General features: G+C 39.8%; 1 protein-coding gene across 8 annotated transcripts in view; it reads right to left on the bottom strand.

Moving 5' to 3' along the window:
* Positions 1-12,763, bottom strand: part of LOC144215971 (3',5'-cyclic-AMP phosphodiesterase 4D-like) — a 119,542-nt gene that overhangs the window by 29,702 nt on the left and 77,077 nt on the right. The window contains exon 1 of one of the 8 annotated variants that reach the window (XM_077745210.1): positions 10,833-11,005. The exons of the other annotated variants lie outside the window; for them this stretch is intronic. Coding sequence (XP_077601336.1) covers positions 10,833-10,921 — 89 coding nt within the window. The 5' untranslated portion in view covers positions 10,922-11,005. Of the gene's footprint in view, positions 1-10,832; positions 11,006-12,763 lie in introns of those variants that run through there. 8 annotated transcript variants of the gene reach the window in all.

Here is a 12,763-nt window from a genome sequence, read left to right as displayed (position 1 = left end):
AGTGCAAATCCAGAGCAAACTAATTTATCATATCTGTCAGCTCATAATCAAGTATGTTTTTGACTAATGTTCTAGACTGGCTGCATGGGCACACTTACACATCCTTAAAGTCTTGTGGTCCATAAATGATAATTGACGTGCACGTTTATTTTTTCCCAAACTGGATGATCAACAGATGATTTGGCCCAACTATTGGAACCCTTTGAGATACCCATATTTTTTGCAAATGGAGCAAAGGAAAACAGATTGAAATTGGATGTAGTTGTGAAACTCGTCAACAGTATTGCTCATCCTTACTGATGGTGTGGGGCTGCTAGAGATGATTAGAGCTAATTTGAGGTGACCCTCCATCTGAGTCTTCTGAACGTTTGTGATATAGGGAAAAAGCCTAATTTTAAAAAAATCAATATAAAGACCATACAATGTTTGTCTATAGTATATACCATGTAAAGGAGAAAACTAAGTTCATTCATTCATTATCCAAATCGCTTATCCTCACAATGGCAGCGGGGGTGCTGGAGTCAATCCAACTTTATTATGGTCAGGAATCGGTCGCCAGCCAATTCCAGGGCACAAGGAAACGGACAATTATTCACAGTCACACTCATACCTAGGGTCAATTTGTGGGAGGAAAACGGGTGACCTGGATAAAACCCACGCAAGCCAGGCGAGAACATGCAAACTCCACACAGTGAGGACCCCCCCTGGGATCAAACTCTCAACCTCAGAACAGTGGGCCAAATCCCCTAACCACTCGACCACCAGGCCACCCACAAATTAAGTTATTGAAATTATTTTTTTAAAGAAACCCAGTGAGGGATATTGACAATAAACAGTTAAAACAATCAGACAAGGAACAATGAGACAATGATAATGTAAATCTTGTCCAGGTAGACAATGACGACAGCTATTTGAATATAATGAGGGTATTAAATCTCAATTTAACAGTGGCAATTGAAATGTTCAACCAACAGAGGGAAGTCTCGTAACACAGAAGCGAGCATGAGTCAATAGAGGACAGTAGTACAGCATTGTACTGTGCCTTCAAGTGAGTCATTAGGAAAAAAAAGTCAGAGCATAAGAGCAGCATCATAAAACAATCAATAAAATCAATATAAGGCATGAAAAAACACAAACACTTTTTCCTGCATTATGACTTAATTATCTGCAAATAAATCTTTAAAACTACATGATTTCAGAAATTCGAACATGGGGCACGTGATAATGTTTCATTGTTTTTAAAGTAAGCCTATTTAGAAAGTCTATGAACTGTGCACATAGAAACAAACACAATCCTATGAATCTCAGTGGTGTTTCAGCTGTCACATTCATCCAGCACGTTGTTTGTAGGTTAATGTGCATAACAATGTGACACTGGCATACGCACCCAGAACCCGTGTAGGGACTTGGGTAAGCATGTCGGACAGGTGACGTGCATACCCCTGTGGATGCAGACAACCATTTTCTACGCATCGCCAAAAATCAAGCATATGCTTTGCCTAAGCTGTGAGCGTTACGGATGATAGTGCCGTCACTTGGTCTCCAGCTGTGCTTGACGTACGCCCCCATTTCACCAGAGGTGACAAAATACTTGCACTGATGCGATACATACATTATAAAATGCATTACTGTTTGCAGATAGCCAATGATGGGTTCTACTGATAAAATGTATTTCTCTTCAACAACCAATCTATGGACAGTTGCATATGAAATGTATTGCACATCAGAAGTAGTAGTGATTCTCGAGAACCCAACCAGATTCATACAAATATGATATAGGTTGCAAATGTAGGCAAGAGATTGTAGACCCTGTCAACTTTGTACACCACTGAACACACTACATCTTTTGACCATGGTCAAGGTAATCATGTGTGAAACTTGGCATCATAAAGTGCTACCTGCAGACATAATGCTAAACAATGCATGATGAAACTAAGCAGGCGGACAGAGTCCGCACATTAAGTGCAGACGTGTGTGTACACAGGTGATTTGCAGCCAGAGTGCCAGACATTAAGACACAGCTCGGCATAAAAAGAAAGAATGTTGAGTACAGCTGAATACTAGGCGCTCAACAAAATCTGTCTCTTTGAGTTCAAATGTATTCTCTGCTATGTCATGAGGATTGTGTCAGTGAATGCTGCAACTTTCCATGACCTTAACGATCACAGTAATGGTGGTAGTAGTAGTAGTAGTAGGTATGGTATTGTGTTATACATCCACTAGATGGAGCTGTAGTAGTAGTAATAGTCGTAGTGGTTAAGAGTTGTGTTATACATCTACTAGATGGAGTTTTGTCAAAAGGAATATCATACAGTGATTAACCAATATTGACCCACGTATGAGGCGCATTGGACTAAAAGGCGCACTGCGTCTTTTGGAAAAAAAATGATTTTAGATGACTCTTGTGCGGAAAATATTGTATTTTTCCACCCTATTTACGTGAATATAAGACATCGTAGACAAAGCCCTTCAGAAGCTCAAAGAGATGAAGAAATGGGTCCAGTAATTTGCTGTTTGACCCTCTTCCAAAACCAGAAGTTAAAACAAGCAGTTGAGAATTTCCAAGGTTCTTTACATCACATAACCTGACCTCCCACCTCTAACTTCAAGACCCCGCTTTCGATCCCTCCACCCTTGCCCATACTGCAGAACCACACCAACATCTTTAAACTCGCATTCTTCTGAATGGTTTAATCTTTTTTTTACGGTGTCTCTTTTTTTTTCAGGGGTCAACGGTAGTTTGCAAGTCAACCAAATGGCATGTTATTGTCTCCTCCCTTTTTGTTTAATTAGCAAGCAATGAGCGTCACTGTGACAGAGAACCAAGTATATGCCGAGCCAAGCCATGTGACGGACAGAAGACGTATCTAATGTAGAAATCCATTCAGTGCAGTATCATTTTGTACAATTGTTTTACCAAAGATAATCGTGAGTGACAACTAAGGTGAACTATGGTAGGGGGGATACGTATACCCGTCAGTCTTACACCACTAACTGACAGGCTGATATAGAACGGACTTACGTCAGAGTTAATTGAATTTGCTGCGACAACGGTGGCTAAAATGGTTAAAGAAAAATAAAAAATAAAAATGACGAATAAGAGGGAGAAAAAAAAAACTGTGGTAGCAGATTATCGCCATGGCAACTGCACCTAGGCCGCAGGAAAGCAGAGTGACAAAGACTGCCTATTCATCTTGCATTGTGTGTGAATGAGCAAAGTTGCAGTTATAAGAAAACTCAGCGTGTTCAGACTGTGGCTGAGGACTCTATTCCTCTTGATGTCACAGCTGTCGCTCAAAAAACGACTAACATTCAAGATAAGAAATAGAGTGTGACGAGGGCCAATTTCTTTTATTTCCTTCGTCTTGCACTTCCTGCCTACCTTGGCTGTTCCAGCCATGTTGTGATTATGACGTGGTTGCCTTGGCAATGTGGCAGTTTTGAAATGGTACAGGTGACCAATCAGTATGTAGTTGCTAAGGGCTGGAAATGACAAAATTGAGGATGACGATAGGGAGAAAAGATTTACTAAACACAATACAGTGGGAAGAACATTGAAATAAAAAAATGATGACGTAAACATAATCTCATGCCATTGGTGGTGAAGACGTGGCTGAACATAAACTGGTCTGATTGTCAAACTGAGTTTATTGATTCCTGCATTTGTTTCCGAGACCGAGATTTTTGCATTATAGACAATAAACTGCTCTTAATGTGTTCTCAGACTTATTGGCAAAGGACACCAAAGATTGATGAAGCCCTTACAAATTTAAATACTGTAATCTAATGACATAAACATGAAGTGGAAATGTATTTTCTTGTTTTCTCTAAAGGTGGTTTGGACATTTTCCCTGCAGTTTTAAGGGTATATTGGGATCGTGTCATGTTTGTCAAAAGTGGGCCTATAAAAACCTTTATTTTCTGCAATTCAGGACAACATAAACACATTAAATATTCTCAACTATAAAACACTTTTTCCCGTATTTTGAATGCCTTATGATTAGTCCAGTGAGTATTTTGTTTTTTAATTTCTACCGGCTATTGTGCTGCATGTCTTTTGGTGTAAAAACCCAAAATCCAATGTGCTCACTTGTATACAGTATAAGAATGGTGAGCATGTAAATTATTTCTCATGTTTTGGGATTCCTAACATAGCAATAATAAAAATAAGACAGTTTTGATTTAGAACACCAACAAAAGGTGTTCATTCAAGTTGACAGGAACACAATGACACAGATGTGACAGTGCCATAGAGAGGCTACCATCGAGTTAATGCAGGATTCATGTCCTCAGCACACAACAGTGAAACCTGCTCCCTCTCCAGACACTGTGGCAAAATGATAGAGAGATGAATGGACGTGGGAAGCCTCTTAAACGTTACGCATGGCCACACGGAGACAGACATGCGCGCACGCGCACACACAACACTCGAGATGCAATACAGCATGAGCACATGGGGCAGCTAATAGGTTTAACCTGGCAGTGGGCCCGGTGATGTCAGAGTAATCCCTCATTAAAGCCTTGATGACATCACTACTACGCGAGTAAAAGTGTGTGTGAGGGAGAGTTGAGGCCACATGCTGGTCTACAACTTGCGTGCATCTTGCTCTCTCTCCCTCACTGTTTGCATGGCAAATCCCTCAAAATCCTACTTCTATTTTGTGGTTTTCTTTATCTCAACATTTTGGGGAAACGTCATTAGACTGTAAGAAAATGTTTTTTGTGTGAATAAGGCACTGTCTGACATTGTGCAACAACACAGTCTAGGAAATCCAGGATGTTCCTCAATACACACACGCAAAGACAAGCTTGAAACATTGGCATGATCTTGTGAGCAGGTCACTCCAATGCGCTCTTGTCCACGCGCATCCTCACAAAAAGCAAACGATTCCACAAGGGGACCATGGATAAATCCAACCAAAAGCAGAGCAAATGAGAATGTAAGGCCACAATTCATATGGAAAGTCTAATATTTACTTCATGTTAAAATGCACATAAAATATGGCTATGACAAGAGAATGATAATAGTACACGAACCCCTACCACAAAGCACACCAGCTGCATCCCCTGTCAATTCTATTGGCTTCCTCTAAAACGAGGAATAAAATATAAGACCCTCCTCGTCACTTTCAAAGCGCATCACGGCCTGGCTCCAATTTACAAATGAATCTTCCTTTGAATCAACTCTCCTCCCTGTCCACATTGCTCCTCTTCTTTATTTTTGTTACTCATTCATTATCTTCACAATGGAACATATCCCAGCCAACTCAGGGGAATAGACGGGATAAACCCTAACAGCCAATTGCAAGCATTCACGCTCTCACTCATACCTAGAGTTCTACCATTCTACCTCACATGTAATTTGGGATGTTGGAAGAACCTGGAGTACCCAGATAAAATCCACACAGGGAGAGGGAAAACCTGCCTTTAAACTTTACACAGGAAGGTCAAAACCCATAAGGAATTGAACCCTCGATCACGATGATGTGTTTAATGACTCGGCTGATTCTACATTCTAACAATGTGCAAGTCCGTGCTACCAGATGGATGAAAAATGTAACAGTTGGGATTGTACAAGTGCAAGTGTGTTTCTGCAAAGGAACCAATTAGATTCATCATATGCTAGCACAGACCTAAGTCCATGCAGGAGAGCGTTGGCTCAACATTTGTCCGAAATGTCTGTACAAACGTGGATGTTAAGGGTAGCTTTTGGGGGAAAAAGTGAGCCATAGAAAGAAGGCAGGAAAGTTGAAATGTAGAGCCTTTCAAGTCTGTCATTATGACTTGGACCAGCCAGGTACAACAGGGGACTCCCTCTGTAAGCCCTCCTAAGTCTTTGATTACGCCCAGTCATAAACACTGTCGTCATCTAAATCGTCAGCGTCACCGAGCACCACCGCTAATGAGGGCAATTCCCGGAACGCGTGTCAGGCACCACCTCCCGACGACACCGACCACAAGGGACGCAGTTGCTCCACAGCAGCTGGCCGTCTACTAAAGCTCTTATTACTACCTCTTTCAAGGGACTGAGGTTTCCATTGCTATTAACTTTGGAGTAGGATCATGCAAAAATGACGAATAGAATCTATATATATTTTTTTTTAGTACGTTGACATTTTTTCTCATTAGTGATCTGTGCGAATAAAAATGAAATACACCAGTGTGAAAAGTATGGACAAACTACAGCTCCATTCATTATCTCATACATTTACAGTTGTTTTCAAAGCCTTTCTACAGCATTTGGACTGACACCCACATCATCTTCTACTGTTACATACAGGCATGCATGCATATGCCGAATCAATCGAGCAAAGACTCCACTCTTTCATTATGCCATAAGGTTTTCTGTTCTTTAAAAACTAGCACTATAACAGGCAGGTATTTTCAAACAACACCGCTTCTTTCTTTCCTGTTGGCGCCACCATTTTCTGATATTTTTTTAAAGAAGTTGGTGGGAGCAAACTAGACTATCTCAAATCTTAATTGGCACATTGCTGCCATGTACTGGTGGCGATGCCTCATTAACATTGAAAAATGGCAGCAGAGCAGCAACAGAATCTTCCAAATACCTACTTATGGAAAAGAAATGTGGGTGGCATGTAAACTTGTATTTAAAACTGAACAAGTGAATTCAAATACATCAGCCTATCAAATACTCGTCTATGGTAGTGCTACTGTTACTCCGGCCCAATCAACCCTTGTATATTGAAAATAATGAGGCATGTAATATTTGTAGTATTTATTGTGAATTTCCCCCTAAATTTTATTAAAAATATAGTCTATGAATATTTTGCCTTGGCAGATGTCTGCACCATTCCCACAATGGGGACAAAGGTTATGCCCGCGATGCCCTTAGAGAGCAGGTCATTGTCAGTATATTATTATTAGTGGATTTCCTTCAAGCACAACTGCAGTGCGCCACATTGTTTTGTTTCATTGCCATTTATTAGAGAAGGTCATTGTCAGTATATTATTATTATTAGAGGATTTCCTCCAAGCACAACTGCAGTATGCCACATTGTTTTGTTTCATTGCCATTTATTAGCGGCAGTGGCACTATTGAAGTGGACGGCTCCTTTGTTGGTGCAGGAAGGACCCAGGCTTGATAGGATCTCCTTCACCACCTTCAGGTTTTGTTTGGGTTCAAGGCTGACGTACATGGCCCCCAAATGGCCCTCAGATTTCTCACACATATTAGGTTAATTTCCGTCTGATCGCACGTTGCCTTCATCCCTTCATCATGTCATCACATTGCAAGAGTTACAAGTTGGACAATAGTTAGTAATTATTAGTAATTTTAATGAGCATTTTAATTAAGCAATGAGACTATTTTTTGTTAAGTTTGTGTCTGAGATTTTGTAATAATAAACACCTCATGAGGGAATCATATATTTTTCCATTTAGAGATTTAAAAGCTGTCCTATTTTGAAACATATTTTAATTTTTTTTTTGTTCAAAGTCATCCGGGCCAGTTAATTTCACAATATTTTGATCATTGCAGTATGTCATACTGTGATGATGAAGTGTAGTTTCACATATTGCATACTAATTATGCAATGATGTAAAACCACACTTCAGAGTTGTACACCATTGTAAATGACATTCACGTCGAGGACCACATTGTGAGATTAAAACCGCACTGACATAACACTGGCTCCAATTATGTTTTCTAATGGCTTTTAAACATTATCTTGTAGCGTTTTGGTGTCCTGCCACTTGGAAAATTGGAAGAAAGTGATGAAATCAACCACATTTCAAATTCCTAAAATACAATCAGTCATTCCCATTTAGTTAGTTGCCATTGAGTCAAAACAAAAGTGAGGTTGCTAATTTCCAAAAGCTGACAGGTGCTAGCTCGGTGCTCTTTCTTCCTTATTGATCTGTCCGTCTTCTCTCCTTTTGTAGGAGAGATGAACGGTAGATTGAGCTGCCGCGTGTAGCAGCTGCTGTACGGACAGTGTGGCTAGATAAATCAAATTGAAAGAGAAATGGATATTTGCAATCGATGTGACGTCAAAGCTGCCTCTGGGCTTTGGGGAGCTTTTGCAGTGGTATTTTTTTAAAGTATGGTGTCATGTGGCCCTGCCTGAAATTGCCATCAGAGACATAGTGTGGCTAAAGACTCGTATTTCTATTGTCATGCTTTAATTTTATACTATGTATTGATATACTTTGTCTAGAAGGCCTCAAGGGTTGTCTCCAGCTGGAGAAAGCATTTTGTCCCATTCCAGTGACTTTATTCGACTGACTACTCACAACCTGATTTATTATAATGCACAAATGATTTTCTGTCTGTTTTCATCAATAAAAGAAACTATTAGGGCACTTGGCTACAAATTGAAACAGTTCCCAGGTGTTCCAATAAAATGTGCCATTCCTATGTGAAAATGAGGATGAATAATTAAAGCAGTGGTCCACTAACGATTCCAGAAAGGGCCCCAGTAGGTGCAGGTTTTCATTCCAACATGTAAGAGAAAACCTTTCCACCAATCTGGTATACTAAAAGTGCAATCAGGTGCTTCTTTTTTCAGAAGAAATCTCATTGGTTAAAACGGTTTGTGTTGGATCTGTTGGAACAAAAACCTGCACCCATAGCGGCCCTCGAGGACCAGTTTGGAGACCTCTGAATTAAAGGATACTTGTTTTATGGGCTTTCTGGTGTCTTGTATTGTTAATGTCACCTTTTATATTGCAAGGGCCAATGGCAACTATCCAGAAAGCAGTAGGGTTTACATTTACAAAATAGAATGCAAAAAAATGCATAGCAACAATATGTGAAGAAGTGAAGAAAATTGTGGATGATAATTCAAGCAAGATAGGTTGAAAATAAAGAACATTTTTGACCAGATGTAAAAAGAAAACCTCAAGTATAATAAACACAATGATTTAAACAATCTTTTTGGTCAAGTGAGTCGTTGCTTCCTCTTAGGGGGGAAAAAAAAATAAAGAAAAAAGGAGGTGAAACAGTGAGGTCTTTGTGGGCAAAAAGTGGCATTCCACGTTAGCGCCCATGCACAGAAACTGAGACATATCAGTAAGAAACATGCCTGATATGCTTCAAATCAGTTCATAATTAGGTTAACGCTGCACTGCGCACCCCGTGGGACGCATAAATGGTCTCACAGACCACAAAACAGATAGTGTAGAGTATAAACAAAGAGTAATGGTATTAAAGGATCAACAAAAACACTGAAAAAAATGAAGAAAAATATTTGTCAAAAATTAAGTGAAACATGTTGCTTAGGACATGCAGAGCAACATGCTGTCGTCTGACATCATCCTTCCAACCCGTTATCTTAAAATCTAAAAGTGTATTTTCCTGTGTCTGTATTCTCTCCATATTGCTACTGTGACAGTGAATTTCTCCAATACGAGATGAATAAAGTTATCGAATCTAATCGAATCTAAAACTGAAGGCAGAATTACCATATAACGGCACGAGTGACAGAGGAGAGCCAGACACAGAAGCATTTTGTGCCCCCTACTGAATGGTAAATATCTGAGATTCACCCCTGCTGGTGCTACAAGCAAGCATCGCGATTGAAAAACAAATAAGTTAGTAAATCAAAATATTGAAACTGGGATTTTATTTTACTGGTGCATTTAGGCGAGACACTTCTGTTAAAGAGACAGAAATGAAATAGAAGCTAATATTGGCATTGTTTGTGTTGAGCAATTTCCCCACACAACACAGTAAAAATTGGATTTTTTTGAAATGAAATATATTTTGTCATCTAGTGAAGGAAGTCCTGGGAGTTATTGGTGATTTTTAGTTGTTGTTGTTGTTGTTAAACAAGCCCTAACCCTGTTGTCAAACTTGTCAAATGGAACACTTCTGCCAGTTGTTAGAGACAATGAACACACCTCAAGTGGCAACATAATCATGACACCCCGGACTACAGAGCAAAATTGATTTTGTCATAAAGGCCACAGGGTTCCCATGGAGAGCAAAAAGTAGCAGCTGATACCCTAAAATGACACTAATCTGAAAGAATAGGACCTCTTACTCTAACATGTGAATAAATATGAATGAATGAATACTACATTGATTGAACTTTTCAGCCTCATAGTTGAATTAGATTCTTCTTTTACACAGGCAATCAGAATTGTCAAGCTGTTTTGCCTATGTATAAAATATGAATAATGTTTTCCCTGCCTAGCAAAGATGTGATTTTCTTAATTTTTTGTATCTAGAACATTTCCTGACTCCATTAGTGACTGAAAAATATCCCACTCAATAGTTAACAGGAAAAACATAATGTATGAATTAGAAAAAATGTTGATATGACCTAAAAATTAAATTTAAAAGAAGAAAAAAAGAAATCTACAAAAACTATTTTGCACTATTCGATTCACATTTTGAGATTTGCTGGAGAAAACAACAAGACAAACTGGTTTAAACTATGAAAAATTAACCTCATTTCCCTTTAATGTCCATTGTTTGCAAAAAGGAAACAAGTTGCCATTCCCAACAGCACTTCCAGCTGACACAATCGCCTTAACTGTACTAGCCTTCTCTCATTCGAAAGCATACAAAGACAGGGTAAAACTACATTATTCCCGAAAGATCGTGCAGCCTCAGAGGAGATGACTAATAAACACCAGACAGCAGAAAATGCCAACAACGGAGAACGACATTTATAGAGCTTATTTCTTCCCATAGCTGCTCAAAAGTAGTAAACATCAACTTGTTGCAATAGATCTTTTCCCCCTTTGTTTACATTTGTAGTGGACGAAAAAATGCCAGGAAATGTGGGCCCAGTTTCACATATTTCCTAGATAGAGATTACATGGGTGGGAAAGAACAACAGCAGTAAGTTACTGAAACTCACCAGATCCAGGAGTGTCTTCTAAAGGGATAGTGGCTAAGATGCTTCATGGTCCTATCATTGGAGACGCCTGGACACAAGCCAGGCTTCATGCTGAGTTTTGCTCAGCTCTTTTCAAGCTTGGATTCAAGTACTCTCTCCACAGGCAAAGACCAAGCAAACACCGGTATCATGTGTAGTAGTGTCCCATGCTTGCTGGCCAAAAAGGTATATTTAAAAGTCCGAAAAAGCTTCCTAATAAAGTAGCACCATGAAATCCATGAAAATGATATAACTATTAAAATACATATTAAATCCCAGTGCAAAAACTGCAGCGTATGGACTCCCAGCAGTGTGTCCACCCACGCCAAGCCCTCTGGGCCGACACCGCTCCTTTTTTCCTTGGTATTCTTCCAGCAAAGGTCTGGAAATGCTGCCCCGCATCCACATGGTGAGCCGGGTTCAGGGAGTCATTCCGCCGGAGAACAGCTGACAGGGAGCAGCCGGGCAGCGGCGGGATGATGAGGCGGAGGAGGAGTGGCGTTGGCGTGATCGAGCATGTTGCAAACCTTTCGACTAGCTTCGTCTCGTATACTTTCTCATCATATCGCAGAGGAAAGTAAGGAAATAGGCACAGAGAAAAAGAGGGAGGAGGTATAACAACAACAACAATGAACCATCCGAACCTCCCTTTGCCTCCTCCTCTTCCTCCTCTTCTTCCTCTTCCTCCTCCTACTCTTCCCCTCCTCCCTGTGTGGGATGTCCTGACCCTGTGTAAGATGTGTGCTTTCGTTCTCCCCTTAGCTAAAACCTATTGATCCTCTTACCATACGTGGCTGCGCACCATTCCTGAACAACGTGTCTACACAGGGGCTTGTAGGCGCGCACACACGTGTGCACATGTTCCAAAAAATATTTTTTAAAAAATCAAACTGTATATGCGCACACATGTTTACACAAGTAATTCCACCCTCGTCAATCCATCTGCTGCTGCACCTTTCTTTTCTTCACGGAGTACGCCTCTGTTTATCCAATGACGTCATTATGACCACGCAAGCACAGCTTCTACAGCATTTTGAATTCCTGAGTGTGAGAGTAATGCCTTAAAGAGATGAAAGGGGATTTAAAAAATAAAAAAAAACTCTACTATAAGGAACATACAATCCTCATTTCCCACCAACAACTTTGAGTTTTGTTTATATATTGAAAAAAACATATGTATGATTTAATTGGGAAATTGAGTAAAAAGTTATAATTTCACATAGTAGACACAGTATGTATTGTATCCCAGTTTTAATGCCAATAAAACCAGTATACACTCTTTTGCAAATCCTATTCAACTTGTATTTAATTGAATAATTTTCAGGAAAAGATATTTAAAATTTAAGTAGAACATGCCTGTTTTCCCCTCCTTCAAATATTCTCCCATTTTGAATTTGATCCCTACAACACATTTTAAAGAGATGACGATGTACGTTAGACTGGGACAGTTAGAACAGTTTGATGATACACTAACTAGAAAAAAAACATCCCCAAAAGTTCAGCCATTCTTAAGTAATAATGGGGTGAAATTGAACAAGTACTTGAACGAATAGTGCAAGATTTTAACGCGATTTTCCATGTAGATATTGAAGGAATTAAGAGATTCCATCCTCTGTGGCACATTCAGAGAATCAGGAGAAATCTCTGCACCAACAGCAAAAGGGTTTTACCTTCTAATCCTGAGACCGCACCGAATTAAAAGCCAGCATCGTGCAAAGGATATTACCATGTGGGCTCGGGAACATTCATTCAACACAACGCAGCCTGTGAATCTGGCCTCAAGCTTATCCAACTGGTACTGGCTGAAAAAGTGTGCTATGATCAAGCAAATTTAATCTGACATTTACCATCCAACAAAAAAAAATCCAAACAAATATCCATTGCCTGCACAGCACAATTTGATGACCAACTGT

Source organism: Stigmatopora nigra, chromosome 22 (assembly GCF_051989575.1).
Source record: "Stigmatopora nigra isolate UIUO_SnigA chromosome 22, RoL_Snig_1.1, whole genome shotgun sequence".
Lineage (NCBI taxonomy): Eukaryota > Metazoa > Chordata > Actinopteri > Syngnathiformes > Syngnathidae > Stigmatopora > Stigmatopora nigra.
This window is presented reverse-complemented; position numbering and strand designations above follow the sequence as displayed.